General features: G+C 38.3%; 1 protein-coding gene across 2 annotated transcripts in view; it reads right to left on the bottom strand.

Moving 5' to 3' along the window:
* The window catches only part of ARHGEF3 (Rho guanine nucleotide exchange factor 3), a 186,875-nt gene that overhangs the window by 114,719 nt on the left and 45,565 nt on the right, over positions 1-26,591 (bottom strand). Inside the window, exon 1 of one of the 2 annotated variants that reach the window (XM_060766089.2) lies at positions 20,993-21,077. The exons of the other annotated variant lie outside the window; for it this stretch is intronic. Coding sequence (XP_060622072.1) covers positions 20,993-21,040 — 48 coding nt within the window. The 5' untranslated portion in view covers positions 21,041-21,077. Of the gene's footprint in view, positions 1-20,992; positions 21,078-26,591 lie in introns of those variants that run through there. 2 annotated transcript variants of the gene reach the window in all.

Genomic DNA, 26,591 nt, shown 5'->3' with positions numbered 1-26,591 from the left:
AGCTTGGCTATTTGGATATACTCTAGTGCTTTCCTATAAGATTCCTATAAGCAATTCTAGCCTTTTTTGACTTTCCAAATGAATTTAAGCAGATATTTCTTCCAAAGTTCAAAAATCTTTACTTCTTTGATAATTGATAAGTTTTGAAACAAGAACAACATTTTAGGTAGAACCATCATTTTTATCAGCAGCACCTCCAAATTATTCTTCAACAACCAATCTGGGATTATAGGACAAGAAAACTGGAAATGGGGAAATGTGGCAAAATAACAGGTAAACACACACAACATTTATCTTTTGCCTTTCCCCCCAAATTTCAAAACATATTTTCCTTGGGAGTTTCAAGAAAAAAGTGGGGGTTTTGCAAGTGGATCACCAAAATGTAATATGGTACATGCAGAGGAATTAGTGCATATTCCATCAAATATTCATTTTCTTTTCTCTTAATCTGTCTCTCTCTCTCTCTCTCTCTCTCTCTCTCTCTCTCTCTCTCTCTCTGAGTGTGGTGTGTGTGTGTGTGCGAGAGAGAGAGAGAGAGAGAGAGAGAGAGAGAGAGAGAGAGAGAGAATCTTAGACCTTGGCACTGGTTAGTTAGCCTTTGCTCCAAAAACTGAGAGGTAAAAAACAAATCTCTCATATTAATTATGGTGCTTAGGAAACAGTGCTATGCTCTCTGAAGCCTATTTCCTGATCCTATTAATCCATGACACGGTAATCACATTTGCAACATCAAAGGAACTATAGCAATCTGATAGCTTAGATTTTAACAAGCTGTAAACTCAGTGCAATCTACTAACTCCTACTGTTATAAGAGATTCTGTTTTGCAACTCTGGAACTTGGAATATATTCTAAAATATTTTAAACATTTTTTAAAAGAACAACAGAAGGCTGAAATTTGTGTCCTCTATTAATGCAACATGACATTAATATGTTTTTCTTCATATTTTCAGAACGAATTAAATGAAAACATAGAATATTTGGGCAACTCTTGATCAATTTATAAATTCCTATATCCAGGTACATCAATTATGATCTCCAGAAAAACAGTATTTTCTTCTTCTGTGAAATAGACTATAGTTTCTTTAAAAGCAGCAGTTTTCAATGAAAGTATTTCCCTGTATTTTTATAATTGAATAGTTACAGAATAGTTACAGATAACATTCAACTTATTAGAATATTCATGCAATTTTACTTATTAAATCCATTTGGGTGTCAGTGTGGACATATTTATGTACTTGCTCAGTATCATACTAAATTTGAAAGCCACACATCAGGAGCCACAAATAGCTAAGTCGGAGCTTTCCAAACCGTGTGTCATGACACATTAGTGTGTCGGCTGCAGTGTGTAGGTGTGTCACACGAATGTAATGAGAAACCTCTGAGTCTATGTGAAATAAGCAATGGTTTTCATGAAATGTTATGCTCCCATACATTTCATTATTATAATTTATGTATATGTATGTATCTATTATAAGTGGTTGGTTTAACCTCCAGTTTGTTAGTACTACTAAAATTTTGTGTTGTGAAATGTTGCATGTCTAAAACGTGTGTCACCAACATGAAACATTTGGAAAGCTCTGATATAAGCAGTTGGCGATTGCCTAGTCTGAATTCAGTGTGATGAGCCAGCAATATTAGTCTTCTCGGTAACATGTATCCGAGGTCTTTCAGCACTTTCTCCTTTTTTAGTCACATGAATATAACAAATAAATATTTTTTTATTATTTGTATTCCGCCCTATGTCCTCGGATGGACTCAGGGTGGATTCCAATATACAAAAAGGCAAACATTCAATGTCTCAGTAAAATAACAAGTACCAACATGATAATGAAAAATAACTACACATATGAAAACAACTTAGAGCCTAAAATCTAGGAATTAAATAAAATGTAATCAATCAAAAATTATAAAAAGACATACAACCTGAACATAAAACATTCCCATTGATTACAGAAGCCAATTAAATTTCCCAAAACCATGTGGGTTGATTGTGTGGCCAGTGAAGATAACAGGCCTGAATACAATAACAGAGCATGAATACAATAATAGTTCTCAACCAGAAGCCCGGTAATAATCTTTCCTTTTCCAATCCTCCTCCTCCCCCTATGCTCATGATCAAAAATAAGTCTTAAATTGTTTTTTGAAGGAGAGGGAGGGATTATCTTTAATTTTTAGAGAGGGAGTTCCAGAGGTGGGGGGCAATCACGGAGAAGGCTTTCTCTCTCATTCCCACCAGCCATGCTTAAAATGAGGGTGGGACCAAAAGCAGGGTCTCCCTTGCTGACTGCAGTACTCATGCTGATTTGTAAGAGGAGATGCTATTGGTCAAATAGCCTGGACCGAAGCCATTTAGGACTTTCAAGATAATGACCAGCACTTTGTATTTAGCTCAGAAGCAGACTGGCAGCCAGTGGAGCTGCTGCAACATGGGAGTAGATCTCTCCTTGTACAGAGCTCCTGTTAGCAATCTGGCCACCGATCTCTGAACCAGTTGAAGCTTCTAAACTATCTTCAAAGGCAGCCCCATGTAGAAAGCATTGCAGTAGTCCAAGCGGGATGTGACTAAGGCATGGGCTACCATGGTCAGATCTAGTCTCAAGGTATGGGTGCAGCTGTCTCACAAGTTTTAGTTGTGGGAAGGTGCTCCTGGCCACTGCCGATACCTGGGGTTCCAGGGTCAACAATGAGTCCAGGATCACCCCCAGGCTGTTGACCTGTGTCTTCAGGGGAAGTGTGACCCCATCCAACACAGGCTGTAACCCCACACCCTAATCTGACTTCCAACTGATCAGGAGTATCTTTGCCTTGACTGGATTTAATTTCAAATTATTAGCCCACATGCAGTGAAGAAATCTTGCCAAGAAAACATCACAGGGTTGCCATGAGTTGGGAATGACTTGAAGGCACACAACAACAAAGGCAAACTGAGCATATGGCTGTTGCTGATTGAAATTCAGCTGTTAAGGCAGCACAAGTTTATCTTACATGTGTTTGACAATATATTCTAAAATATCCAAATATATGAATGTCATGATACATCTGTTCTGGGTGTTCTTATTAGAAGTCAGTGCTGGGCTGAACAAAGCACTGGTTTAATTCAACAAATAGCACTTTGTGTTCAAAGCTGCAGCCAAACAAAAACCAAAATGTGCAGAAGTGATTTTCTTTCCTGGCAGATGGTACCAGGCAGAAACAGTTCTATCTTTAATAGGAACAATATTAACATATTTACTCAAGTCTAATGTGCCATCGAATCTAATGTGCACCTCAATTTTCAAAACCCTGAAACCCATATTCACCATATTATGTATTCACTATATTTTGTTGTTTATTCGTTCAGTCGCTTCCGACTCTTCGTGACCTCAGGGACCAGCCCACGCCAGAGCTCCCTGTCGGCCGTCACCACCCCCAGCTCGTTCAGTCAAGCCAGTCACTTCAAGGATACCATCCATCCATCATGCCCTTGGTCGCCCCCCCCTTCTTTTTCTTTCCATTTTCCCCAGCATCATTGTCTTTTCTAAGCTTTCCTGTCTTCTCAGACTCCTAGATCCCTTTCACGTGTACTTTTGACAAGCTAATTGTCATCCATTCTATATCTGTGCATTTCATTTGTTTTCTTCGTAAGTGTAGTATCTTACATTTTTCCGTGTTGAGATTTATTTTATTACAGGGTGAGGCAGCATAACTTCCTTTTTAAAAATGCGTGCCATTCAGTCGGTTGAAAACGTAGCAGAGCGCTCATTCGAGAGGCGGGAGTATAAAGTTTTGTCCTGACACAGTTCAGCCGCCATCATGCATTGGAGCAGTGAGGAGCGTGCTTGAGGCCTATTTTTCGAGCAGATTTGGAGTGGCCAGCCCGCTCTCTAGATTTGGCCCCTTGTGATTTTTTTCTATGGGTTTTTTTGAAATCCCGTGTTTATGTGAATCGTCCAAGGACCCTACAAGATTTGAAGACCAACATCCAGGAAGAAATTGCCAACATAATGTGTGCTATGCTGGCAAGAGTCATGACAAATGCCAGAAATCGATTTATTCAGTGTATGGAGAATGCAGAATGGGGGACGTTACCTACCTAATTTGATCTTCAAAACTACGTAAAACAAAACTTTAGGTATGTGCTTACATTATTAAAAAAAATCTGATTCATACAATGGGTTTTATTAAGTTTTGGAAAAAGGAAGTTATGCTGCCTCACCCTGTAGTTTTGACCCAGTTCTCCAATGGGCTAAGGCCATTTTGAATCATGATCTTGTCATCTGGGGTATTGCTAACTTGTTCTCATTTGGTGTCTTCTGCAAATTTCATAATCTTAAAGGTGCTGCCACATTCCTTTATTTCTTTTCCCCTCTTCCCTCTTTTTACTCACTTATTGGCTATCTCAACAAAGATAAAAACAAGATAAGAATTTACATTAAAATAAGTCAATTGCAGGAATTAAAATAATGAAAACTGGAAAAGAAATCCGACTTGTGTGTATTCACTGGACAAAGCACACTAACCAGCTGAGGAAATGCAAAGCTGTGCGTATGGCAAAACTGTGCCATAAAGACAAAAGTGGTTTCCTGTGATGTAGATATTATTAGAACAGTAATGACTTGACAACATATCCAAAGAAAAATGAGATACAATGGGGTTAATTTGTTCTTGCAGTTTGTAATTACAAGGTACAACTGCCTGGGTCACTTCACAGATCTAATGACTTGCCCTTGGTGCAAATCTGCATGAAAAAGGTAGGGAATGCCTAGCAGTCTAGTGGAGCTAAAGTAGTTTCCCATTAACCTGGACTTCTTTTATATGAAAGTTAATTCTTTTTTTCTTTCAAAGATAAAGCTTACTTTGCCAAGTTTTCACTTTTGAGACTCAAGTATAAAGCTGTTCATGTTAAAAGGCAGAAATGTAGAATGTTGTTCTATGCACAAGATTCTAGCTTCAGTTCTGTGGCCAAGCTATCCAGAGTGTTAGGTTCCTTTCACACTATACAATTATTTCCCTTTATCAGTCATGGCAACACCATATGACAGTGTTTCTCAACCTTCCTAATGCCACAACCCCTTAATACAGTTCCTCATATTGTGGTGACCTCCAATCATCAGATTATTTTCATTGCTACCTCATACTGTAATTTTGCTACTGTTATGAATCACCACGTAAACATCTGATATGCAGAATGCATTTTCATTTACTGGACCAAATTTGGCACAAATACCCAATATGCCCAAATTTGAATACTGGTGGGATTGGGGGGAGGATTGATTTTGTCATTTTGGGAGTTGTAGTTGCTGGGATTTATAGTTCACCTACAATCAAAGAGCATTCTGAACTCCACTAACAATGGAATTGAACCAAACTTGGCACACAGAACTCCCATGACCAACATAAAATACTGGAAGGGTTTGGTGGGCATTGACCTTGAGTTTTGGAGTTGTAGTTCACCTACATCTAGAGAGTACAGTGGAATCAAACAATGATGGATCTGGACAAAAATTGGCACAAATACTCAATATGCTCAAATGTGAACACTGGTGGAGTTTGGGGAAAATAGACCTTGACTATTGGGAGTTGTAGTTGGGATTTATAGTTCACCTACAATCAGAGAGCATTCTGAACCCCACCAATGATAGAATTGGGCCAAACTTCCCACACAGGACTCCCATGTCTTGAAGGAACCTCCCTTCCTCTTCACACACTCTCCCTCACCCACACATGCGCACCACGCTGCCATGTGCCAAGCACACTTGTTTTCCCCTCCCTCGTTTGGAGTCTCAGAAACAGCCCTCCCCTTCACTGAGAGGGTGGCCAATCACAGCAGAGGAGGGCTTTCGGTGGGAGGATTCCTTGTCTGTTTCCAAAAAGGAAGAGAAGGACAGGCAGAGAGATCCTCAGCCTTCCCTGCCAATGGGGTTCCTAAGATAATCAGAAATATATGTTTTCTAATGGTCTTTGGCTACCCCTTTGAAACCTCCTGCCCCCCCCCCCCCCCCAGTTGTCCTGATCCCCAGGTTGAGAAACACTGCCATATGGAATCCTGGAGTCTCCACTTGGGGGGTGCTCTTTAAGGCTGCCATAGCAGTTAAAGTAGAAGCGCAATGCAACAATTATACAGTGTGAAAGGGCTCTTAAATAATATCATCTCTGTTTTAGTCATATAATTTTTATAGCCATTCACACTGGATGTACACTACCTCTTTTCCCAGGATCTGATCCCAGGTTTTCTGCTTTAAACTGGATTATATAAGTCCGCACTGCCAGATAATCTGGGATAAACAGAAAACATGTGATCAGATCCTGGGACATAGGGCCTGATTGGAAGGGCCCTGAGTCTAAATTGCCAGATAATCTGGGATAAGCAGATAATCTGTGATCAGATCCTGGGATATAGGGCAGTTTAGATCCAGGCTCGCTCTTTCTTTGACACACACGCAACACCCACACACCCACATCAGTCTCTTAAGGTGCCTCTTAAGGTTTCACAGTTGGCTTGTTTTATCCTTGGGATAAAGGTTTTAGCCTTGGGGTTGATGATGTGTGTATATATTTAAATGGAAAAATGTTGGGTGCAGGGCGACAAAAGACCACATAAGATGAGATATATTGAGAGTCAATACTGATTTAAACACACACTGGCACTGAAATAAGCACAGCCCAAAGCCAAGGTAGTTATTTTGTTACTTGTTTCCGTCATATAAGATATGAAGAAACATTACATCAGAAAATTAAGCAGGATTTTTGTGCAAACATCCATGATTCTCTGTTTTAGAATGAACAAACAAAACAACGAATTTGCTGGTCTTCATTCTAATACATTAAGAGAATAAAAGAGTAAAAACAATGTAAAGGCCAAAAGTAAAATGCTCTGTTCTCTATTGGTACAGAGAACAGCTTCTCAACATGAAGAAGAAAGCTGATGGAGTTTCCTTAAAGCAGCCTTCTAAACTTGACCCACTTTGGATGTGCTGTGCTTCAGCTCACAAAATCCCTAGTCAGGCTAGCTAGAAATGATAGGGCAACGCAGAAGGTAGTACAAATGCTCAAAACACTTTACGGTTGTGATCCAGTTAACTATCTCAGATCAATTTCATACTGGATAATAAACTATCAGAACAAAGATATACTTTGCAAGGTTAGCCAAACGATCATTAATGCAATGTTTTCCACAAGAGATGGAAATATAAACCTACCAAAGAAAGATTCTAAAGAGGTCCGCAATTTGATTAGAAGCGGTTTCTTATTACACATCTGAACACCAATTTTATTTCTGTAATAATGATAAACAGACTGAACTCTAGTGACAAGATTAAAACAGTTCAGTCTTTTATTACCACTTCATGTGCATTCAAGTTATCACTTTGAAAAACAAATTAAAGGTGTCAAAAGAGGAAAGTTTGAATTCATGGTACAATAGCTTTGCTGGGATTAACTAATCTCATGGGTATAGCAAGCACCACAGCAACCTAATAAATAGCTTGTGATTTTCCATTTGGAAAACTTTAGCATTTTGCTTGGCACTTACCTGAATTGTAATTGACTTTTAGAGACAAAGGAAGTAAAGAATCCATAAACTGAAATGTTTACTAATTTAAAATAAATTAAAATATTGTAAATAATGAGAAAGGTGAAGAACTATACAGCCAATTTTTTTCAAAATCCAATTATCTCAGGGAAGGAAAGTGAGGTGAAATCTGAACAGAGGCACAGACAGCAAAACAAACACGATAGGGGTGTTGACCCTTCCATATGCTATCCAAAGCTTATACATACATACATACATACATACATACATACTGTATATACTTGAGTATAAGCCTAGTTTTTCAGCCCCTTTTTCAGGCTGAAAAAGTTCTCCTCGGCTTATTCTCAAGCCAAGATTATTTATTATTTTACTCTGTTATTAGTATTATTTTATTACATTTATTATTTTACTCAATTTATTACTATAATTACATTTCCATTATTTTACTTTATTATTATTATTACATTTATTATTTTACTTTATTTATTTATTATTGGAAGAATATATAAACACATTTACATTGAAGAAGGTTAGAATGTTTTAGTCAGAGATGGACAGTCTTATCTTAAATTATAGTTTTATGTAAATATTCAAAAACATTTAATCTACTGATGCCTCAATTAATGTAAATTTATTGGTATCTATTTTTATTTTGAAATTTACCAGTAGCTGTTGCATTTTTCACCCTTATACTTGAATCAATACATTTTCCCAGTTTTTTGTGGTAAAATTAGGTGCCTCAGCTTATATCTGGGTCAGTTTATACTTGAGTATTTATGGTACACACACACACATATATTTAATTAAAAATGTACCTGTTCCAACCTACATAACCCATACTGTTTGTAACCTGGGGACTGCCTGTAATTTGGAAGGTACTCCATAAATTGGCACACTAGCTTTGGTGTATTATAATAGAGAGCATTGCAATATGAAGATATTCCACAACTGATACCTTTGGAGGCTCAATTGGCATGAACATTGCTGGCATTCTGGGCCAAGAAAAAACCTCCGCAACATTTCAGTGCCAAGCAAAAGCTCTTGTGGTGTGATGATTGAAGAACCTTAGTAGCAATTAAATTCACTCACAAGGAAATCTTGGAAACTTTTTAAATGCTAGGTTTCTACTATACAGTAAAGTTATGAATGAAGAAGCCATGAGCAACTTCTCAGTTCAATACCCAAAAACCCCACCCCCTCAATTATTAAAAATTCCTCCGCCCAGCCTCCAGGTTTTCCAGTCTGAGCTGGTTCGTGTTATCAGGCTCCTTCCCATTTAGGGCCCCAGATGTTTTCATTCTGTTTTCATTCCTCGACCTTGGCTGGGAACTCACTGCGTGGAGGTGTTCTGTTGTCTTGAACACAACAAATAGGAGTACATGACACATGGCATGATTAATTTTGTCCAAATTTGCACTTGAATGTTTTTTTAATTATTTTAATTGCTAAATCGTATCATATGCTTTTTGCTTTTACATTATTTTTTTACTGTTTTAAATGTTTGATCCTGTTCATATTCATTTTATGATTACCTACCATGAGATCCTTGGATAAGGGGCAGATACCAATGTGCTGATTGACTGGTTGATTTCAGTTATTTATCTGGCAGATCTTTTGGCTTTTGCGATACTGGTTTGAAACTCACAACTAATAAACAAATAGATCAAAAAATAGATCACTCTCTTTGTTGTTACTGTGTGCCTTCAAGACATTTCTGACACATAGTGACTCTAAAAAAACCTATCATGGGGTTTTCTTGCCAGAATTTGTCCAGAGAAAATGCTACTTGTTCAAGTCACCCAGTAGATTTCCATGTCTGAACAGGGATTTAAACCTTGGTGTCCACAGTTGTAGCTCAATGCTCAAATCACCACACTTTGCCAGCTCTCACACTTCTCCTAGCCCTCTCTATATTTCTGAAAAAAAATGATTTTACTGTTACAACTTTAATGAAAGTATTAAAAAAAGAAACAGGTATTAAAAACCCAAACTATCCACAAATGGAGTTTGTACTTTGCACTAGTATAAAGATGACTTGTTCTTTATCTTCCCTTTGGCTGAGTTTCACAGAACTCCAAAAGCTGTAATCCTCTTAGCCATCAGCTTCTAACTAGACAAGCCATTAGAACGATTATTTTTTAAAAAAGCAAATACCTTCCATAGCCACATGTTAATTAGACGAACAGGAAAAGTAGATCTAGGTATCATTCAGCTTAATTCACATAAAAGTCTCCAGTCTTTTCTGTTGTAGTATATAGATATTGAAAAAAAAATGAACTTTCTTCCATCTTCCCTAATAGATACCATAGGACACTCTGGGATCTTACTGATCAGATAGAATTTGAACACTGTAGCACAATGCACACTTTTCCCACCCTAATTGGATGTCATTGTTGACTGTCTAGAAAGATTTTTTTTTAAATCACTTGCACTCCATCTGCCTTCCTCCTTGCAGAGATCACAGAGCAACATAACTATGACTGTTTGCGTGCCAAAGCCAAGGCAAAAGACAGCTTGGAATGTGTCCAGATCATTAATATCATTAAAATCTGCTCAAAGCTATCTAGCTGTCACTTATCCAAGTACCATGTCATAAAATAGAGTATTTGGGACTGCTTTGTAGTATACATAACCTTCTTGATCTTGGGAAGCTTTTTGTAAGGCCTCACCTCACAACTGCCTCCTTAAAAGGGCTTCTCTGGTGGGGTAATTTGCAAATACAAGGCAATTAAGGAGAATTCCCATCATAACCAGTAGGTATACAAGGATGGGAATGCCAGTTTTGCTGATAAGCGACCTCTAATTAGTCAACAGTTGTGCAAAGTGATGCTGACAGATGTTCCCAGCTGCCACCTCTGCTTCCTGTAACTCGATAGCAGACTTTTCCCTAGATAAATAAAAAGTGTACACAACTTGAGTCCTGAGGCCACAGCTACCCCAATCAGTTCCCTGTGAAGGCAGTGAACTCAATGGAACTTTACTCATTATTTATCCACAATACAGGTGATATCCTGTGCTCCTGATAGCAAGTGACTATCAGGTAGTTAGACTACAGACCCTTCCACATAGCTGTATGAAATCCCACATTATCTGCTTTGAACTGGGTTATATGGCAGTGTGGACTTAGGGCGCTTCCACACAGCCCTATATCCCAGAATATCAAAGCTAAAATCCCACAATATCTGCTTTGAACTGGGTTATCTAATTCCACACTGCCATATATTCCAATTCAAAGCAGATAATGTGGGATTTTATTCAGCTGTGTGGAAGGGGCCTCAGATAACCCAGTTCAAAGCAGATATTGTAAATTATCTGTCTTGATATCCTGGGTTATATGGCTGTGTGGAAGGGCCCTGAGACAGGTATTGAGTAGTTACTGTAGTCCACATCAGCCACAGGTTATTCAACAAGCTGAAGAATGAAACAAGTGGTCATCAGATGATCCAGGAGCTGATATAGGACTTTAGTAGTCCAGGTAGAAAAAAGCTGTCAAGAGTCATGAAAGTGTAGCCAGTCCACGGTTAAGAAACACAAATGCCTAAGAGTGCTATCAGTTACCCAGAAAAGAAGGTTCTGATCACCAGAGATGCTAGGATGCTGCTAGCTGTCTCCAAAACACCAGGTGCTTAATTAGGTCAGTGCTGCTTCTTCAATGGCTGCCAAATCAATGTAATCTCTCTCTCTCTTCATTCAGAAAAGCGTTGTAGCATGTCTTCAGCATCCTCAACTATCTTCCACCTACTAGGGAACTGGGCTCTCCACTGCCTCAATCTCCAGCGTCCCAGATTTGGAGTGACCACTATCATCATGAGATGCATATTCTTGGATGTCAACTACTCCACATCTGAATTGCCCGATTCCAGATGACGAGTTATGATAGGTGATTAGCTGAGTTGCTGCTGATCCTTGCCTTCCAAGATTAATGTTAACTTGCTACTAGCATACAATCTCAATGAAGATTCCTAGTTTTCTTAATTTCACAGAACTCCAAAACGATAATCCTCTTAGCTAACCACTTCGGAGATTTCTGTGGAGAGGGTAGGAGTATTTATGTTTGCACGTGTAGTTATCACCCCCACCAGGTGACAGGTGATGTTGCTCTTGGCACTGAAAATATTATGCAGTCCCGACCTTCACAATATTGTTTATATTCTAGCAGAAATAAGCAACTGATGGAAACATTTGTATGGCTTGTAATAATGAGACATACTAACTTAGAGCCATGTTGCTATTCGCTGTGGTGTTTCATGCCCTCAGAATTTTACATATAACCAGGCCTAGTATCCCAAAGCAGCCAGAGGGTCTTGCTTGCCTCTGCTATTATCCCATCCCTGCTCCTTAAGAAGGAAATGTTTTGGGATCAAACTTGCATCCTTTCTGATTCCTGATACTGTTCAGAGGCTGCCAATTAGAACCTTGATTATAAAACAGCCTCTACAGAACATATTAAACTTCTCAAACCGGGTGCAGATAGCTGTGACTGAAATTCAGTTTAGTCCCTATTAAAGTAGACTCACTGAGTCAACGGAACTTACATAAGTGTTGATATATTAAGTTCACATTGGTTCAGTTAGTCTACTTGTAGCTGGCACTTTTGGATTTAGGCCAGAAAATTATTTCTACAGTAATTAAGAAAAAATAAATTGGGACAGGACTTAATTAGAAACCATCTTGAATATTTTTCTTGGAAAGAATATAATATTTATTGAGTGGCTGAATAAATAGCTGATTAATCATAATAAAGAACTGTGCAAACATATCCTCAACATTGATGCTATTGGTCTACTACAAATCTTAACAAATTAGCTGAACATTATCACATTGTAACATCTCACTTCCAAATACAATTCAAATAGTACAAGTTGGATTTTAATGGGATATTTTAGGAAGATAACATATCCATTATCAACTAGTTGTTTATATCTGAGAAAAACAAACATGCCTGATAATTAGTTGATATCAAATTACGAAAACTAATTTCCAAACAAACATTTAGCACTGATTTCATTCATATTTTTATATATAAGAAATATATATTATAATTGCAAAGGTCTAAGCTAGGGATGCAATTTTATTGCCTTACAAGATGATTGGGTGACAGATGCTTGCACGAATAAAGCATTTTCAACAGATGATTATTATTACTGGAGTCAAATTTCCAACACAAATGGAAAGACCAGGAAGCAAAAACATAAAGGAGTTTTACAACAGCAACCAGCTGTAGTTGGGCTTAGGAATTCCAAAAACAGCAGGCCTTATTTGTGTTTTTCTTTAAACTATGTTTAATTTTTTTATTTCATCAAGGATCCTCAGTATTTTATAGTAAAAAAAGAATGAAACAATAACAAAAGATAATTTAAAGTCTTAATTGATATAATAAAATTTCAAAAGTTGTGGTATTAAAGGCAGGAAGAATTCATTCATATCAACCAGCTACAAAGCCACCCAAAACTTGTTTTTCAAAGCTCACTGTGAAAAGTATAGTGACGGATGGACCTTCAAGTTGTCTTTGATTTATAGTGACCACATGAATATTGTAGGGTTTTTATATGTAAGGAATACTCAGAGATGGTTTTGTCTCTGAAATGTAGCCTACAGCACCTAAAAATAATCATTGACAGTCTCCCATTCAAGTACTAACCAGGGCTGACCATGCTTAACTTTCAGGATCAGATGGGATCTGATGCTTTTAGGGTATTTAGGTCTAGTTGTGTATCATGGTAGCATTGCATAACAAGATAAACAAATATTGCACTTGCATACAAGCAGAAAAAACACTTGACACATATATGGTGCCCATTTGCTACATTGTCCCTTTAAACTTTGAATGTTAGCAATTCAATGACAATAATAATAATGAAAGTACACCACAGTTCTGTGCAGAACTACAGTAATTAAAGCACCTCCAGAAAAGCATGCTTCCTACAACTGTGTGGTCTGTTTTTAATTAAAACTTACTCATGCATTTATGAAAAGTATATAGCTATTAAAACACTTCCAAGCAAAAAGGCACTGTGTCAAAATCCTAACTTACCTGATGGTGCATGAAAAGGCAACACCATCCCATGATGTACTTTTACACGCAAACATTCAGACTTCAAAAGTGTTTGAGACACAGTGTAACTCTTATAGCTATCTGTATACCACACAAAGGCTTTACATTTCCCCTTCAATTTCCTTCTGCAGCTACTCCTCCCTTCACAACCATATTTCATGGCAGGAAGTGCAGAGAGTCACCTATTCAAAGTGAAAGGCTGATCAATGCACACAATCTCTATACTGTATCTCTACACTGTGATCTTGCCCCTTGTTATTTTCACCTAAGAATATCTATTTTCACTTAAGAATAACATTGGTTATTATATGTTTTAATGGTTTTTGTATTGTATTGATTTTATATTTATTTTATAATGCTGTTTTAAATGTTTTAATTGTATATTGTGGATTGTTCTGGCATTAAATTTCTGCCAATTTGTAAGCCCCCTTAGGTCGCCTTCGGGCTTGAGAAAGGCAGGATAGAAATGTTGTAAATAAATAAATGAGTAAATAAATTAACATCCAGTGATAGAAAAGCAGAAGTTTACAATGTTGGCAAGGAAATAGAAATAATGTGTTAGGTGTAACAAGTAAAATTCTTTTTTTATCTGTTTATTATATTGCAAAACAAAACAATAGGCTTAATAGTCAAATGTTACACACAGCAGAATAATAAATGTTAACACTTTATTCTGAAGTTATGTTTTCAAAAAATTCACCTTTATTTATTTATTTTAACCAGAAAAGCAGTCAATCCCTCACTTTGTCTCTAATATCAATGGTATAAAAGAGTGAAAAAAGGCTCATAAAATGTCTTTCAAATGCTCAGTTTTTGAAGGCCACAATTCATTCTGGAGTACTCATAAAAATTAGTTTAAACTGTTCGTATTCTCACGGAAAGAAGTTTTTCAGAACAGATAGTGATAGCTGTGGGTGATAAAATGTTAAGGAGTCAAAGAGACACCTTACAATCAGATTTCCTGCCAACCTTTAGTTCCTTTCAGTGATTTCCTGGTAATGAATCGTATACGTTTGACACTGCTTAGACTCCTTTAGAAGTTGGCTTCTAAAGTTCCCTTCCCACACAGGGGAACAAGAGACATATTTGCATACTTCTCTTGCATACATAACCATCACTATACATTAAGACATGAACCTCTTTAAATGTCCTCTTGCTAACATGTCCCTATAGCCCTACAAGAAAACGTATACTTATTATCTCATTTGGTGCTGGAGAAGAGTTCTGATGATAATACGGACTGCAAAAAAGACAAATTGATGGGTCCTAGAGCAAATCTGTACTCTTCCCAGAATCCAAGATCACTGAACTGAGGCTGTCATACTTTGGTCATATCAAAGAAAAACATGATTCACTGTAAAAAGACAATGATACATGGGTAGGTGGAGAGATGTAGGAAAAGAGGAGAACATGATTCCAGATGGATAGACTCAAACAAAGAAGCCATGGCCACGAGTTGGAAAGAACGGTTGATGATAGCATGACTTTGAGGTCTCCCATTCATTCATCATCTTAAGTCAAAGTCGGCTTAAAGGCATTTACCAACAACAACAAATCGCCATGGAAAAAAGGATACATTATCCAGATGTAGTTGTAAATTATAGAATCATAGAATCAAAGAGTTGGAAGAGACCTCATGGGCCATCCAGTCCAACCCCCTGCCAAGAAGCAGGAATATTGCATTCAAATCACCCCTGACAAATGGCCATCCAGCCTCTGCTTAAAAGCTTCCAAAGAAGGAGCCTCCACCACACTCCGGGGCAGAGAGTTCCACTGCTGAACGGCTCTCACAGTCAGGAAGTTCTTCCTAATGTTCAGATGGAATCTCCTCTCTTGTAGTTTGAAGCCATTGTTCCGCGTCCTAGTCTCCAAGGAAGCAGAAAACAAGCTTGCTCCCTCCTCCCTGTGGCTTCCTCTCACATAACTAATTTTGACATTAATAAATCACTTCTTAAAAAGACTCAGAATCAGAATGGTTTGATCCTGTTCATAAACAAGCCATGGTTTCTCTAAATTAACAAGCCAGGATCAAACCATTCTGATTCTGAGTCTTTTTAAGTGATTTATTCATGTCAAAATTAGTTATGTGAGAGGCAATATAGGACACTGAGAAAATTTGCCACTCCTCATGAGGGAGCTGCCGTGGTGCAATGGATTAAACCCAGCTGGACTCCTGAAGGTTGGGCTGCAGACCTGAAAGTTGCCAATTTGAATCCGTGAGACAGGGTGAGCTCCTATTTGTCAGTTCTAGCTTGCAGGGACATGAGTGAAGCCTTCCAGGATGATGGTTACACATCTGGGCGTACCCTGGGCAATGCCTTTATAGACAGCCAATTCTCTCACACCAGAAGTGACTTGCAGCATATTCTCAAGTTGCTACTGACACAATAAAAAATTCTAGCAGTTACTTGCAGTAGTTGTAAAAATTGTGCAGCAGCTCCGAGATTATTTTCAGAATTTCATTTTCTGATATAAGTCTGTTGCGTGAATTAAATACCAAAATAGACATTAAAGGCATCTTAGTGTTTAATGTTCCAGTTTTTAAATATATAGTTTGTTGTAGGATAGGATTTGGTAATTTAAAGGACCAGACACAGAGGAGGAATTTTATATTTTCTTTTGAGGAAAATAGATCTTCTAAAGCTGTAACAACAGACACAATTTTGCAATATTGAAGAAGAATTACACACTCCAGTTGTAATGCCTCCTCAGGCATCAACCTTCACACATTTAGCCCTTACATTTATCCACTCCTCTAAAGAACCATTCATGAAGCACAATAGTTATTTCTTTTGAGTACTTTGTTGATACTCTACAGAAGTACTTCTCTTAACAAATGTAGGTTAGTGAACTGCACATTTGTTCAAGCACACCTCAGGGCTAAATTCCATGATATACTGAATATGTGACAACAGCTGAGTCCTCTCTTTCCTATTTAGCTAAAATAAGTGTGCAAACCTCTAATCCAGATTGTTGTGGAAGACCATTATCTCCCCCAGTCATTTGTTTTCCTAGCCCACCTTCCTTGTATGACTGCTTGCAAAAGAAGAAACCATTCACTGGCACTAATTAAAGCGTCTTTCATCTTTTCTTTTTCAGTGCCTCAATGATGGGACTGAGGTATAGGGAAATTAATGGCTGCAGGGCAAGACACATGCAAGTCTGAAAGGAGACTGGGGCCCTGTGTGCTTACTGGTCAGAGAAAATGAAAGAAAGCGGTCAACTGCATGCTGCATGTGTAATATAATTGTAGTAGCTAGTCAGTCTTCAGGGCACATTTCATAGAATCATAGGGTTGGAAGAGACCTCATGGGTCATCCAGTCCAACCCCCTGCCAAGAAGCAGGACAATTGTGTTCAAAGCACCCCCAACATATGGCCATCCAGCCTCTGCTTAAAAGCTTCCAAAGAAGGAGCCTCCACCACACTTCGGGGTAGAGAGTTCCACTGCAGAACAGCTCTCACAGTCAGAAAGTTCTTCCTCATGTTCAGGTGGAATCTCAATTTCCCGTAGTTTGAAGCCATTGCTCCACGTCCTAGTCTCCACGGCAGCAGAAAATAAGCTTGCTCCCTCCTCCCTGTGACTTCTCCTCACATATTTATACATGGCTATCATGTCTCCTCTTAGTCTTCCCTTCTTCAGGCTAAACATGCCCAGTTCTTCAAACCACTCCTCATAGGGCTTGTTCTCCAGACCATTGCTCATTTTAGTCACCATCCACTGGACACATTCCAGCTTGTCAATATCTCTCTTCAATTGTGGTGCCCAGAATTGGACATAGTGTGATTCCAGGTGTGGTCTAACCTAGGCAGAACAGAGGGGAAGCATGACTTCCCTGGATCTAGACGCTATACTCCTATTTATGCAGGCCGAAATCCCATTGGCTTTTTTAGCTGCAGCATCACATGGTTGGCTCATGTTTAACTTGTCATCCACAATTTATTTATTTATTTATTTACAGCATTTATATACCGCTTTTCTCACCCCTAGGGGGACTCTTTTTTACATGTACTGCTGTCGAGCCAGGAGTCCCCAATTCTGTATCTTTGCATTTTATTTTTATGCCTAAATGGAGTATCTTGCATTTGTCTCCATTGAACTTCATTTTGTTAGTTTTAGAGATTAGTCTCTCTAATCTGTTAATATTGTTTTGAATTCTGCTCCTGTCTTCTGGAGTACTGGCCATCCCTCCCAATTTGGAAAGGAAGTGGCCTGAGATGCATTAACACTACATTGAGGTAAACTAAATCAAATAGTTCTGATTGTTGAGTAGACTGTGCAGAAGGTAAAGGTTCCAAAAAAGACATGTTCTATTTTCTTGCTTTTCAGTACCAAAACACATCATACACGTTCACTCCAAAGTCCTTCTGGATCCAGAACAATCAGGTTGAAACTAATTCGGGGAAGGGCATTTGAGAGTATCTTCTGATGAAGCTTCCTTCCAGGTAACAAGGCAGCAAAATGGAAAGTTATGCATCATTCATCAGATAGGATTCCATATCAAATTGGTAGCAGGAAGCAGCACCTGCCAATGTCATCAGAGTCTGAGATCACTTTCTCTCCACAGCAATGTTTTGTCCAGTAGAGGGTTTTCTGGATCCCCTTCCAAACTACACAGATGTGGCACCATGGTTCTACTTTCATTGCCATGGCTCCATCCTATGGTATACTGGGGTTTGAAATGGGGGGGCATCCAGAGAATGGATCACCAAGGTCCAAATCCCAGAATTTCATACAATGCAACCATGAAAGTGAAAATAGGATCATAATGCTATGTTTGTATAGTGTGAAGGTAAAGGTTTCCCCTGACATTAAGTCTAGTAGTGTCTGACTCTGGGGGGTGGGGGTGGGGGTGGTCACCTCTCTTTCTAAGCCGAAGAGCCAGCGTTGTGCGTTGATGCTTCCAAGGTCATGTGGCCAGATGACTGCATGGAATGCCATTACCTTCCTGCCAGAGCGGTACCTATTGATTTACTCATATTTGCATGTTTTCAAACTACTAGGTAGAAGCTGGGCCTAACAGTAGGAGCTCACCCTGCTTCCCAGATTTGAACCGCCAACCTTTTGATTAGCAAGTTCATCAGCTCAAGGAAAGAAAAAAAAGAAACCATAACCCCCTCTATTTAAATCCCTTCCTTACCATCCAGAAACATATAGGGAAAAACAAAAGGTCTTTGCTCATTTTCTGAAGAACAGCTGTTTTATTCCTTCATGTCTAAAATAGATTCAAGCATAGTCTGAATCGTACCATTGTATTGTCAAAGGCTTTCATGGCCAGAATCACTTGGTTGCTGTAGGTTTTTCGGGCAGTATGGCCATGTCCCAGAAGCATTCTCTCCTGACATTTTGCCTGCATCTATGGCAAGCATCCTCACAGCCTGGCATTGATGCAGGCGAAACGCCATGAGAGAATGCTTCTAAAACATGGCCATACAGCCTGAAAAACCTACAACAAACCAGATCTTACAATTATTACCAGATGCAGAGCTTCATGGATGGAATATTAGCTTCTTTTCTTCCTGCAAAAGCTGGAAGCTTGCTTAGCATGTTGTAGCCTTTATAGCTGTTGTTTTGTGCCTTCAGGTTGACTCTGACTTACGGTGATCCTATCTTCCTAAGATTTTCTTGGCAAGATTTATGCAAATAAGGTTTGATATTTATTGCCTTCATCTAAAGACTGAGAGAGTGCGAATTGCCCAAGGTCACCCTGAAAGTTTTCATGGCTTATATGGAGAAGTCCTGGTCCAACATTCAAACCAGCATACTATGGTGTCTTTCTGTGGCCTTTGAATTGGCCTAATGAACGTATTACCCTTGTGTTTCTTTCTTTTTGGCTGACCCAATTACCTCTGTTATTCAAAATAAACTTGGGATAAACTTGTGTAGACAGAAAGAGTTATTGGTGTATAATAAACAACATACACCTGCATGCTCGGAAGCACCAATGTGGCATGTTAAAATATGCATTGCCTGTGGAAAAATTACAGAGCTGCACTCACTGTCAATGTGCAGCTGTCTATAAGGATAAATCAGAGCAGCTTTTTAATAAGCTACTGACCCTGAAATTGTTCCATGCCCCAAACTGTTAACATAACATTCTTACTAGGTGGGTTATGTAGTGCATATCCTTAGATCATAGAATGAGCAAACCATCTAGTGCCCCCCATCAGATAAACAAGGAGGGGAAGGGCAAGGCATGAAGCAAAATGCCTATTTCTCAACTAAGTGCAACTGAAGAGAGGTCAAGTTCATCTGTTGTTCACAAAGAACCGGCAACAGGATGACACAGCAACACCCTGTCCCAGACTATAATTAACAATGGAAAATGTGTAATGTAACAGCATGGCACTTAGTTTCAGAGGGTGGGTCACAACTGCATTTATCTCTTATATCACACGCTGCTTATAAATGTTAGTATCTTTTGTATGCAGAATAGCAAGGAAGTGACAGGTTTATATCAAATGCTCAGGACTTTTACTTTTAGCAACAAACGACGCCTATGATGAGAGAGTAGTCTGGTTGAAACTTCACAGAAATATCCAATAAACATCTGTAGAACATTTTAAGGGGCCCATCAGAAGAACACTGCTTAACTTTTTGAGCTGCCTTATCTCAAAACATCTGACTCATTACACTTATTAGAAGTAAGTTAAACCACCAAAGAAGTATACCATTTTTCAGTGTAAACCATTAGTTCTTATCTGATTAGAACCATATGTTGGAAATGACATCTTTAATCAAGCCTTCTCTGGCAATCTGTTTGTCTATGATCTTGTTGCTTACTGTTTCCTGTATGTATGTTCTGGTGTGTAGCTTCCTTTACTCTATGGTTTCTGAGAAGTTATAAAAGAGCCTGCAGCAGACCACATGCTCTCTCCCCTTTTGACCATGTGACAATAGCTGTTTGTTACAAGAGTGATACCCTGGCACAGGAAACCACCTCAAAGATATCTGAAACTGGACTAATAAGTTTTTTGTACCTGTGTACGCTGAACACATGAAGGTTGTGAGTAAACAAAATATGTTATCAAGTCTACTTCATTTTGTGTCTTGAGTGCATGATAGGAAACAAGTTGTTTTATGGGAGAGTACTATTTTGGGCACTGATAAAAACACTTCTAAAGCTCTGGTGTTTTTATGCACTGGCCAATCTCTTTTTTCCTGACAGATCGGAAATTCAGTCTAACAATTGAAACCATTGTCTAGCATAATTATATTTGTTTGTATACTACAAGAGGAGATTCTGCTCTAAAGGTTTTTTTGGCTCTTCTCTAAAGGGTTATATTCTCTAATATCATACAGAATTTTTCTACATTAATCATGTTATTTTTCATTATGAAATTAAATATGACAGAATGGATGAGTTGCCATGCAGTCCATAAGGGATCGCCTATGATGATGATGAGCATAAGTCAAGGAGGCTAACCTTTGGAGAAACACCAGCTATTCCACCCCGGTGATAGGTTCTGAGCATTTCCTTTCCCGGTACATTTTGGGTCTGAAGTTCCCAACCATGTCTACCAAAAAAAAAAAGGAAATCTCAGTCCTTGCTACACAAAATAAGTCACTCTTTTTAAGAAGAAGGGAATTTACAACTGCTCTCCCATTATTCAGATCCTGAAATTAAAGGAATACCCTGCTCACTTTTATGTACAGTCCAAGTTCATAACACATATTTTATCAGGAGTCTTTACTACAAATGTAGCATGCAAGTCGCTATTATCTTCACTTTGCAGAAGCTCAATTAAACTAAAGAAGCTTGTGCAAGGCCACCTATAGAGTGTGCAACTGTGAGATTTAGGTGGCTCCACAACTGAAGATGCATCACATCTTACAATCCTAGTATGCTATTACAATACAAGCATATCAGAATGGAACAATCTCACTGTAATAAGGAAATGAAAAATAAAATAATACATGGCTTTGAGTATGATTTTTTAAAAAAGAATTACTTCTGTCTAAACATATATTACAACAATTGTAAGGGGATTCATTCATGATTAAAAATTTATTTGGCTACTGAAAATATCACATTTGCAAGGCAGCTAAAGCTTGTGTGTAGAATTAAAATTTACAATGTTGGTGCAATTGGGAATGTGATTCACGCCTATTTAATCTTAGTTTAGTCTATGTTTACTGACAATACTGCAAATCCTCAACATTACATTAATTAATTATCACTTAAACTTGGAAATGATAGCATGAGTCACCGATGATTAATCATGTTTGTTCGTGCTTTGCAAGCTACTACAGTATTAAAAGTCTGTTTGCACTTGTTGTTGCATTCTCCTCTTGCTTTCTTCCCATTAGAAGGGAGAAGGTAGTAAATTGCACCTTAAAAGTCTTGTTACAGGAAACTTCTACACGAACCCTTTCCCAATCTGGTGCCATCCAGCTGTGTTGGACATCACATCCCAGTCAAATATGTTGTCAGGGGAGATGAGTGTTGGACTATTTGTTTTTGTTTTTTTTCGTGTCAGGAGTGACTTGAAAAATGGCAAGTCACTTCTGGTGTGAGAGAATTGGCCATCTGCAAGGACGTTGCCCAGGGGATGTTTGATGTTTTACCATCCTTGTGGGAAGTTTCTCTCATGTTCCTGCATGGGGAGCTGGAACTGACAGAGGGAGCTCAACCTGCTCTCCCTGATTTGAACCGCTGACCTATCGATAAGCGGTCCTGCCAGCACAAAAGTTTAACCCATTGTGCCTTGTGGACTATATAACACATTCAAACATGTAAGATTATAACACCTTTAATGGGGACCAGACTGGGAAATCCCGTAGTCATCAGTTTTGTTCCTACGTAAATTACACTAATCCTCTGGCCCCAGTACAACAGAGCAAGTCACTGTCATCACAAAATCCTTTACTGTGGACTGCTGTCAGAAGAAGATGCATGTCCAAACTAAACAAGCAAAAAATTAAACCTATACTCAGATTCACTCAAATTGGTTTGGAAACAATTGGAATCATTATTTCTAAATATTGTCCTAGCTTAAACAAAGAAAGTTTTTAAAGCCACATCATACTGCTTATGATGTAATTAGGGTGAAAACTAACAATTAGCATTGCTTTTGTTGCACATATTTGAGTTATGTATTTGGCATGTTTAACAAATAGGTTTAATAAACACTGCATTTTGTCAAATGGGCTTATTTTAATATTACTTCCCAGGTCATCAGTTACATTTATAAATAAACATTTGTCCTGATCAAATAGCAGATTTTTTTAAAAAACAAACAAACAAACAAACATTACTTTTAATACAGCAACATACACCTAAAAGATAAAATTATTACCAGAATATTTTTTCTAAGATATTTCCTGTTGAGACATGCACATCGTGTACATTCTGATCAAGTTTTCTTTATTCTCCAAAATTATTGCTTTTACTCAAACACAATCAAAGAGTCAGTGTACTAAAACTTTTTAACTCCTAAGTCCAAGTACTCTAATCTATCGAAACCTTAACATGTGATAAATAAATATGGTTTTTTTTGGTCTCTATTTTCTATTAACTCTACTAATTTCACCCTGCTATATTTAGTATGATCTTCCAGTCATACACATGTACTCTTCTGTCCTGTGAAAATAACACAATGCCACTATGTGAAATAAGAATTAGGCAATTTCCGTTTTAAACATCACCGGGTTGGAAACACTCACAGAAAGCACTAGTATATTGAGTGGAGAATAATAATTCTGTTTAGCCTGCAGAAGAGAAGATAGCCATATATAAATATGAGAAAGGATGTCATAAGGAAGAGGGAACAGGCTTGTTTTCTGCTGCCCTGGAAACTAGGACTCAGAGAAATGGGTTCAAATTTCAAAAAAGGAGATTCCACCTGAACTTTAGGAAAAACTTCCTGATTGTAAGAGCTGAGTGGGGTGGAGGCTCCTTCTTTGGAGGCTTTTAAACAGAGGCTAAATGGCCATCTGTCAGAGTTATTTTGATTATGTTTTTCCTGCATGGCAGGGGACTAGATAGCCCACGTCATTTCATAGAATGATAGAGTTGGAAGAGACCTCGTGGGCCATCCAGTCCAAGCCCCTGCCAAGCAGCAGGAAAATCGTATTCAAAACACCCCTGACAGATGGCCATCCAGTCTCTGTTTAAAAGCCTCCAAAGGGGGCTCCAATAATAATAATAACAACAACAACAACAACAACAACCATTTCCAACTCTATTATCCTATTAGTCTATAATTATTATTATTATGATGTCCATGTCTCTTTCTCTCTCTACAAAAGAGACTCAAAGTGACTTATGGTAAAATTTACCTCAGATGCTAGCTCAACCCACGCAGAAGGGTTCCTGAACTTCTAGATCAGGGCTTTCCAAACATTTCATGTTGGTAACAGACTTTTTAGACATGCATCATATTGCAACACGGTAATGCAGTTTTACTAGTAAAAAGGTGGTTAAACAAATCTTTTATAAACTGTAATAATTATATATATGTGGACACAACATTTCCTATGTAAACCTTTCATTTATATATTTAGAAATATATGAGTTATTACATATTTCACACAGACTCAGAGGTTTCTTGTTACGTTTGCTTGACATCACACGGCAGTCGACACACTAATGTGTTGTAACTCATAGTTTGGAAAGCACTGTTCTACACAGTATTTTCAGAGAACTTGGGGGAGGGGTCTGCTGTGGATAGGAGGGGTAGGGAAAGGTATTTCTATTATTCAAGTTGCACACACCTATATCTTGATCCACTCCCCACTCCCAAAAAAAAAGCAGGAAAGGAGAAATGTTCAAATAAAACATGACCTTCTTGAAAAAAAAAATTGACAGTGGTATTCAACAGTCATGCAATAATGTGTGGCTTAAGCGTTACACTTCTAACCAATTACAAGAATATTGAATTTCTCTTATATTACAATACATTGCATCACATAATATACAGAAGCACAGATTTATTAGTGCTCTTTTATTTGGCATTGGCTTCAGCCATCCGTTAAACAAACACTGCACAATGAGCTTCTGATAGCATCTCTGCCTTCTCGCCAAAACAAACCCTCCTGCTCCAGAAGAAATCAATCTTTTAATTATAGTTAACAATAGTTCCAGGAGTTTGTTCATATAAACAAGCCCAGTAATGAATAAAAACATTTAGGACCTTCAAATAGTATAAATGTAACCAACATCTAAAACATATTAGCATAGCTCAAATTATCTTAAAACATTTCTCCGAAGTGTTGGATGTTGTCCTATATGCTAAGACGGGGGTTTTTTTCTTTCAGATTTAGCAGACACCATCTAGGCAAATTCTAGCTTCAGCTATTAATCTATTAATTAAAAAAATGTATTATAATATTAGGGATGTAATGGTAAGATGTTTAGCAGCTACTCCAGCAAAAAGATCAAAACACGGTAGAAATAAGTGTTATGTCAAGGAAAGAACAGACTTTTAAAAAATCATGCTTTCCCTTCAGGCTTTGTTCCTAGCAGTTTTTCTATCCAAAGAATTACTCTCTTGCCAACAGAAAAACACTGCCCCAACTTCCTCCTCAGTAGAAAAAAAGGATAACAGGGGAAACCATTTCCTCTCAACATCCCCTTTCTATAACATTACAGAATATAGGATTTACACTCATAATGTAATCATAGCACAGGTACGTCAGGATGTTAAGCCCTCGCAGATATAGTACTATACATGCATGATCCACCATCAATGTTGTTGTTAATGTCCTTCAGGTTGTTTTCTTATGATGACCCTAAGTCAAACCTAGGTCTGAATTACCAACATCACCAGCAGCATACAATCCCGAATTCCCTTTTTACAGTCCCTTAAATCTCCCAAACACATCTACACATTTTCCATTAAAAATTACCTACAGATGCTGCCTGCACACTCACCTACCAAACTTGCTACAATAGACTAAATCATTTGTGTGTGAGAGAGTGTGCATATGCACCTTCCACTTGCCCACTGACTTATAGCAAGTCCATGAATTTCATAACATACTGACTGGGGTGGAAAAAAGGAAAGTGCAAGTAGTTTCTGAGCATGGCTGGGTACATTTTTCAGCCAGTGGTACCATTTAAAAAATTAACAACCAGTTCCGTCTATGCTGAAAGCCCAAGTCTCAGGATCTCCACCTCTCCACCAAAGCACAGCTATGGAGTGCTGCTGCCTCATCCCTTTGGGTTATTATTCCTTAAATTTCTGGTTCTTGGTTCCTCAGCCCTTCAAGAAGAGGTGCTGTTGGCTCTCTACATGGCACCAAGCCCAGCACAGCCACCCAACCACATCTGAGTAGGTTTCAGGAGAGGAGGCAGGATGCAAGTGGAGTCCAAGAGGGAGGCAGCCAACAACAACTTGGCTCACCTCTCCTCAGGGGAGCACTCACTCCTTGCTCCATTTCACCTGATGCTTCTCCACTACCTACAGACAAGAGGAAGTGAGAGAAAGCTACTCCTCAGAAGGGAAATTCACTCCTGAAAGAGTTATCATAGGGAAAATGTGTCTCAACTGAAGCTCTCTCACCGATCCCTGTTTCTTCAATTTAGCTTTAAGAAAATCTTACATTATAATTTTCAATATAGGAAAAACCAAGCATACTGACCTTATTTACTATTTTTATTCATTTGCTCGTATGCAGTCTGACTAAGTGAAGGTCATAGGTCACAGGGCACTTCCAATAATATTCCCCAAGGGTAATGCATAATCAATTTAGTCACACATTGAAACAGTTCTCAGAAGGTGTGACTGCACCAGGTCAGCCTGCAGAATTTATAATCCAAACTTGGAAACTACGGGCATTGATTTAAAGGTCTATAAAGTTTTAAATTCTGAACAGCAGAAGCAAGTAACAGCTCTAACAATGACTGTAGCATTTTTTTTTTTACACATAGTCCAATTCAGATTTGACTGAAGCCACCAATCTAGATATTCAAAAACAAGGACTTTACTCAAGAAAGTATGTCATTGAGACGTTGTCGTAGGCTTTCATGGCTTGGAATCACAGGGTTGCTATGACTTTACCAGGCTGTATGGCCATGTTCC

This window comes from Anolis sagrei, chromosome 2 (genome assembly GCF_037176765.1).
Source record: "Anolis sagrei isolate rAnoSag1 chromosome 2, rAnoSag1.mat, whole genome shotgun sequence".
In the NCBI taxonomy this organism is placed as follows: domain Eukaryota; kingdom Metazoa; phylum Chordata; class Lepidosauria; order Squamata; family Dactyloidae; genus Anolis; species Anolis sagrei.
The sequence above is the reverse complement of the archived record's forward strand: the minus strand, read 5'-3'. Positions and strand labels throughout refer to the sequence as shown.